The sequence below is a fragment of the Lolium rigidum genome, chromosome 5 (genome assembly GCF_022539505.1).
Source record: "Lolium rigidum isolate FL_2022 chromosome 5, APGP_CSIRO_Lrig_0.1, whole genome shotgun sequence".
In the NCBI taxonomy this organism is placed as follows: domain Eukaryota; kingdom Viridiplantae; phylum Streptophyta; class Magnoliopsida; order Poales; family Poaceae; genus Lolium; species Lolium rigidum.
Window position 1 is genome coordinate 56,266,557 of NC_061512.1, and position 8,016 is coordinate 56,274,572.

The 8,016-nt window shown below is 40.9% G+C and overlaps 1 protein-coding gene across 1 annotated transcript; it reads right to left on the reverse strand.

Moving 5' to 3' along the window:
* Positions 1-6,597: 6,597 nt before the first annotated feature.
* LOC124655994 (protein RADIALIS-like 3) lies at positions 6,598-6,843 on the reverse strand. Its single transcript, XM_047194811.1, has one exon. It carries the CDS (start codon positions 6,841-6,843, stop codon positions 6,598-6,600), a length of 246 nt encoding a protein of 81 aa, XP_047050767.1.
* Positions 6,844-8,016: the final 1,173 nt, after the last annotated feature.

Here is an 8,016-nt window from a genome sequence, read left to right on the forward strand (position 1 = left end):
GTACATAGACCGCTATCCAAGCATGCATCTATGCCTAAAAAGTCCACCTTCGGGTTAGCATCCGCACCCCTTCCAGTATTAAGTTGCAAACAACAGACAGTTGCATTAAGTATGGTGCGTAATGTAATCAACACAAATATCCTTAGACAAAGCATTGATGTTGTATCCCTAGTGGCAACAGCACATCCACAACCTTAGAACTTTCTGTCACTGTCCCAGATTCAATGGAGGCATGAACCCACTATCGAGCATAAATACTCCCTCTTGGAGTTACAAGTATCAACTTGGCCAGAGCCTCTACTAGCAACAGAGAGCATGCAAGATCATAAACAACACATATATGATAGATTGATAATCAACTTGACATAGTATTCCATATTCATCGGATCCCAACAAACACAACATGTAGCATTACAAATAGATGATCTTGATCACGATAGGCAGCTCACAAGATCTAACATGATAGCACATGAGGAGAAGGCAACCATCTAGCTACTGCTATGGACCCATAGTCCAGGGGTGAACTACTCACACATCAGTCCGGAGGCGATCATCGTGATGTAGAGTCCTCCGGGAGATGATTCCCCTCTCCGGCAGGGTGCCGGAGGCGATCTCCTGAATCCCCGGAGATGGGATTGGCGGCGGCGGCGTCTCTGGAAGGTTTTCCGTATCGTGGCTCTCGGTATAGGTGTTTTCGCGACGGAGACTATAAGTAGGCGGAAGGGCAGGGTCGGTGGAGGCACGAGGGCCCCACACCATAGGGCGGCGCGGGCCCACCCTTGGCCACGTGGCCCTATGGTGGCGGCGCCTCGTCGCCCCACTTCATATCCCCTTCGGTCTTCTAGAAGCTCCGTGGAAAAATAAGACCCTGGGCATTGATTTCGTCCAATTCTGAGAATATTTTCTTTGTAGGATTTCTGAAACCAAAAACAGCAGAAAACAATAACTGGCTCTTCGGCATCTCGTCAATAGGTTAGTGCCGGAAAATGCATATAAATGACATAAATTATGTATAAAACATGTGAGTATCATCATAAAAGTAGCATGAAACATAAAAAATTATAGATACGTTTGAGACGTATCAGACCTCCCTCACCACTTTCCATTAAAAAATAAGAATATGAAAAACCTCCAAAATAAAAAAACGAAGTAAATTTTTCATATGAAATCCGTGTCTGGTGAACTTGATCTTGTCATGAAAGACTTACAAGAACAAAATCCAAACAAGAACCAAGAAATATATGTAACCGATGCAAAGGTTTGAGCTCTCTATGAATGATACAATCAAGTTACTCACTCGATAGCCTTCCTTGATAGTTGATAGTACGACTATTAATTCTATAACCTAGTCTCTCAACACACACCGTGAGACCGGTAAGATATAAAACCGACCAAGGTCATACATTTTTCTTGCACATAATCCACTTGATCTTCTTGATAGTAGTTTCTTGATGAAGACTTCGGAAATTTCGCCCCATAATCCACTGTGGGGGAGCCTCTCTATAGGCATATCTTCATGTGTCCATCGTCACCGAAAGGAGTATAAGCTTCAAGCATACGATCTCTCGGATGTGCTCATCTTGAACTTGCACTTCTCAACCACACCATGAGATCACTTGATCCCACTACGTACATCATCTATGTTTTGTGTGTTGATCAACTTGAATCCATTATTTTCACTTTGTCTTAATAAACCTTATATCTTTTTATTGTTCTTAATTATTATGATGTTTTCAAGATGAACATGAATGCTAACTCACCCCTCCCCCCCTTCAAGAAATATTTGTAATAGTCTAAACTCTGTAATGATCAATATTCGAACCCCTACTCGAGAATAACACCTTGACCGTCACTTAATTTTACTCATTTTGTTATTATTTACACTATCAAGCCAACATATGGTTCAAGCATTGCCTATGGCTAAACCCATGAAGTACAACTCAATGCAAAACATTAGTCCGTAGACATTATCATAAATTACCAAAACCACACATAGAGACTCCATGAACTTTCATCCTTCGTTACGTAACCATGAGTTCACGTTCGAAACATATTCAGCCAAGATGTCGACGTTCATATTTTGTGCTATGTATGGAAGTACAAAATCTATATATATATATATATATATAAGCCACTTTACTATACACAATATTTAAGTACCGCATGACAAAAAGTACTATTTTTCTACTTTGTTAACAACTAAACATTCATTTTCTATATTACAATCATAGTATATTTTATTCCTACTAGAATAGCAATACCTTTATTATACGTAGCTCTAAGAGTTCAGAAACATTTTCTTATGCATTCCCTACAACATCAACATAGCTTGTGTAAATCTTTAACAAATTACACAACAATGTTCAGGGAGATTTTCCAGGTACCATATCACTGAATATACAATATTGTTTGGGCCCATATGTGTCACATTTCTCTAGATTGGTCCCCTCAACTCCAGTCTCTTGTATCCCCCTTATATGATGGAAATTTAGTCATGTTGTTCCACTCACATGGTGCACAATGTGAATAAATCAACATGTTGTGGCCCTTTCTCGCTCTTCAGGGCATCATAGAATCCATTATTCACCCAAGAGTGCATCATCCACCAACTAAGCACAACGAATTTGAACACCGGTCCAAAGAAAGTGTAGATAAAGCATCCTAAGAAAAATCAGGTGGTTGATGTACTTTGCCAAATGAATACACATTTGTAGTTTCTTTCGTATCAAACGCTAGATGCCCGAGAATATTCTTAATATTGTAACTGTTCATAAAGAAAGCTAACAAAAGGTCATATATTTGAAAAGTGTTCATATGTACAATATTTAGTTGGCATATCTAACACTCATGCAATAAGAAAAATATTTTGGACATTCCAAACTAGTGTTGTGGAATTTAGAATCCACTTTCCCGACGACTTCAGTGTAGTAAATGTTTTGAATACTCATTGATCCAACCATTACTGTAGAAAAGTAAATTAGTCTAGATTATCATCAACAACTTGGAAGGGGATATCTAAATGATTGTTCCTACCCATGGCATAGAAATTCAAATAGTTGCAGGTATCACACACTTTCACGTTAGTACAGTCTATAAGAAGAAGCTATGTGTATCCAATTATCTTTCAACATAGGTTGTTCCACCCGCAAATAGATAGACATTTAAAATTGTAAACCAAATACGAAGATTTGTTGACAACATGTGCTATAGCCTGGAGCGAAACTTGGGAAAATTTCTAACCGTACAATTAATTTACCTAGAACAACATCCAAAAATGTCACCATTTGAGGCGCTACATGCATGAAAATGACACAACCCAGTGAATTTGTTAGCAACTAGAGATATGAAGTCTTTGACAAGATAATTAAGATTTCATAATTGGGCCTGTGAGGATCATTCAAATTAATTTGAAAGCTGCCCATTCATATTCTAAGTGGCATGAGTTATGTCTTGAGACGAGCTATGTATTGCTACCAGCAACACATTTCATTTCCCTTAGAAGTCTTGAGAAATGACGTCTGTGACATGTGAAGTGTTTTGATTTGAATAAAAAATCTTTTAATGAATAAGGATCCAATCCACCTAGTTTCCTCCATTTTTATAACTATAGTCATTTACTACTAATTTCCATACTTTATAATGGACAGTTTTATTATGCACATTTCAACCTGTTATGCTCTTCAATACTACATTAGAGGTGTCCCCATCATAACAAATCATGGTTTTTTTTCTTTAGCTAAATAGCAACTGTGAGGTATACCGTAAAGTCTAAATTTATGAAAAACATGTCAAGATCAACCTATGCTCTTTTCAAATCTCTAATACATTGAGACAATGTTGCTTTACAAGTAATTTATAACCAAGTGTGTAAGGAAGCCTCAAACATGATTTAAACGCTACACATTCAACTAGATAAATGCCAATTCATTCGAAATGATCATTCACATAAGTTTTTCCTTGAGACTTCAACATACAATTTCCAGTTGGGTTTAAAACCCTATGGCTACAAATTCAAATGCTAACCAGATTTGTGGTTCAGGTTCTTTACACCAAAATTACTTTACAAATAATGTGCTAGCCTTCCATAAGTATTTTGTGTACACATATTGTCTCAGCTACCCATAATCTATTAACACTTTTCGTGAGTTATTAAATAACAATTTAAAATATATTGGAAGAGATATAATTTATTTAGAAAACTAATTTTGTATTGAATGCTGGTTCACATATAGGTTGCATAACCAAAATGGGTGAGTTCTTCATATTCATATATAGTTGATCTAAAAAAATCCCTTTTAGATGTATCTCTCGAGGGTTATATATTGTTAGTGTCAACTTCGGTGTACTTAGATATCTCAATGAAGTGTCCTAAAATGTACATGGACACCTTGCTTAACTCCATGAAGCTTAACAAGGTTTCCTATGTCGTATATGTGTCAAATATAGATGCAAGGTGTCATTGTGTACACTGCTGAGGCAGAGTGAAATATAAAATATGCCAATATGGGGCTCTCATTAACCATGTTTTGCTTTTCACCTTTACAAACTTAGAACCTTAACAAAATATCACCTCCAAAGCCTAATCCTCTGGTTTATTCCTCATCTCTATGCCCCTCAAATTTCTAGCTAGAAAATATCTAGTGCTAGCTGCCACCATGCCCGCAAGACACAATGTCATCCCAACAAAAGAGCCACACAATTTCACACCAAAATATATAGCATTAACACAAGATAGATCTATCATCAATTAACTCCAATTTTAGTTCACACCAAGAAATAAATAAGAAAAATCTGGAAGAGAGGAGACCTCCCATCCAAGATGAAGGAATGCATCCAAACAGATGGTCACCATGGTTTCACACAAGGTATGGAAGTGCCAATGTCTGTCCAAAAGAGGGCTCCCTTTCATGATGAAGGAAGAGACCAAAGGAGATTAGCACCCGGATCACACAAAGGGTAGAGCAATCATGGTGATCTAGACGACTTCACCACCCGTGATTAGGTAGTCGAGAGGTCATCAAGTTGGTTTTCCTCTTGACTTGTGATCTTTTACAACACTGGTACTTGTAATCTCAACTAGTAAAGCTTGCTATGTGGATGTACTAGTGTCAATTTTATGAGTGATGACCTTGTGACATGGGCAAGGTTTTGGCTACCGGTTTGAAGTTTTTCACAAAGGGACTGAGATTAGCGGTAACCATGGTTAGCGGTGGTAACTGAACTAATACCATACGATATTTAAGAACAAAATTTGAATTCAAATTCTGGAAATAGTTGAATATTTTTGGTTACCGTCCGCCACCTTACCTAGGTCAATTTCGCGATGAGGGAGGAGGAGTGAGTTGGAACTGAGCGATGGCGTGAGATCGATATAGTGGTGTAGGGTTGGCTTGGCACCTAGGCTCAGCCCAGATTCAAACTGGGCTGATAGTTTTTGGCGAGATGTCAATTTACCGGAGGGGGGGCTAAGATATAGTGATGATCGATCATGTTTGTCGTGTTGTGAATTCAAGTGATGATCATGTAATATTGATTGTTACAAAATGGTGTATTTAATGCGACAACCGGTTCATAAAAAAAACCACTGTCGTTTCAAACATTTGTGCCAGTTTTACTGTGAAAATCTGAGGTTCTGGCTCCCAGTAATTGGTGTCAATTTCTTGAGCATGGTTTTCTCTCTGGCCGCTTTTGGAACCACTTCCACATAGGATGAAGTATGAGCCCTAGTTCACCGTAGGCAGTAGAAAAACCAACCCATGGCAGTGTTTTAGAATCAAGGGGCTGATTATTTTATTTTATTTACCAGGAATAGGTGAGTAGCAAGTAACTTCTCGGCAGCACGATCGGTGTGCAGTTAGGTTAGAATTAGGGTGGCAAGAGGGGCGGGATGCGGGCAGGGGCCGAGCTGCTTGGTGCTACCCTAATGCACATGCATCAGGGTTGAAATAATTTTTTTTTCTAGCAATTAGCTAGTGTAGGCACCCAATGCATCAGGTTCTACAAGTATTGATGCATAAGGTCCCAAATTCAAGCCTCGATATCTAAGTTGTGCATCATGTTAATTTTTTCCTAGCTCCGCCCCTGGATGTGGGACTACAACAGCTGTAGTTCCAATCTGATTCCATAACTCATTATGCCTTGATTTTGCTTTTGCGGGACGCCGCTTGCCACCCTAGTTGGAATCAAATATGCGTTTCGTTCATTCATAACCGGTAGCATAGAAGCCATCAAGAAAGTAATGCAAAGAGCTTTACAGTTTATACCCATGGATGCACACTACGGTCACACAAGAGGAACATGCACACAAACATACGTAAGTAGCTTGTCTCGCGACGACAGAGCTGTATGATTACTACGGAGTAGTACCTATACTCCCAAGCCCCAAACATACATCATATACGTACGTCCATATACACGATCACACTTGTAAGCTGCTAGCTAGCTTGCTCGTACTTGGTAGGTGTGCTTCGTCCATTTTCACTCCGTAAACCCCATGGCCCCGTCATGTCTGGGCCCGATTGGGTCTGCACGCGACGGCACAAAGCTCAGAGAGCTGTAAACGTTTGATCGAAACTGAAATATGAATGTATCCTATTCCTACCTGTTCCTGCCGTTGTTGCGATGGTTGGCGTTGTTGGCGCCAGTGCCAGTGGGGTAGCCGTAACGGCCGCGCTCGATGTCGCCGAGGTCCTCCGTGAGCAGGGCGTAGTGGCGCCTCACGTCGTCGGCCGTCTTGCCGCCGCCGACGGCCGCCGCCACGCGCTCCCAGAGGCCGGAGGAGTCGCCTCCGTACGTGGCCAGCGCGCGCTCGAACCTGTCGTTCTCCGCCGTGCTCCACTCCATCTCGATCTCTCTCTCACACTACTGCAACGCAAAGCCTCGCTCGACTTGGCTTCTTGTGGCTACCAATGGATGGATCGACTTGTGAGTTGTGATCGGAGAGTACTCCAGCGATCCATATTTATAGGGCCGGCGGGGGAGGAAGTTAAGACGTACGTCAGTTTTGTGGCAACATGGATCTGACTAAACCTGCCGCAAATGGCGCAGCAGAGCAGTGCCGCTAGCTCCATTAAACTAAGAAGCTAGCTATAGCTGGTGATATTTGCTAAAGTTTCCAAGCAAATTGCACTAGGCAAAGGCAAAGATGCCGCATCCCGGGCGGCTACGAGCTCAGGTCGAGGAATTGCCTAGTAGTACTGTCTAACTAGAGCGCGCGTGCCGGGCACCGATTGAGGGGACGCGCGTACGGTTTATTCGACCGGGCCAACATACTAGGAAAGCATCGCTGCTTTGGGTGACAATTTGATCACTTACATTAAGCGCCTCTTGCTTGGATTAATTTGATAATGTTTTATAGAGTTGGCTTGTTGGTTTCCAGATCAGCAGGATCGATGCCATGTCTCATGCATCCTGGGCGCGCGAATTAACGACAAGTCTTCGAAATTTTCCTCCAAAAAGGAAAACGACAAGTCTTCATTTCTTCACACGCAAGGTCGACATAAGATGTCCATGTTGAAGACTACATGAGACTAACATCTGAACCTGAAGATCGCCGGCTCGATCATGAGCCAAGTTTCATGCAATATGATCCCAAGGATTCTCTTCCATCACTGAAACTTGTTGATGTATAATATGTGTTGCCTACTCACTTGCAACAGACTTTATTTAGTTGAACTAGCTAAAGCGTGCAGTTCTACAAATTTATATATGATCGACGTGAACTATTATTAGTACTACCACAGCTGTCGATCTGCAGTCGGCACCGGTAGCTTGTAGATGCATGGATGTAACTGGATAGTCTAGAATTTTCTTCCGTGCAAAAACAACACTTCTACCTTTTCTTAGGTCAGGATCATAAAAAAGCAAAAAATTCCGACGAGCTAGATCTTCATGCTGGATTGCTTGCATATATTGAAAAGAAGATAAGCCAATCATGTATGATCTTACAAATTTGGCATGGCCCATGACTAGCACATACAGGTTCCATCACAGAAAAGAATAGGAGAAAGGGGCCAA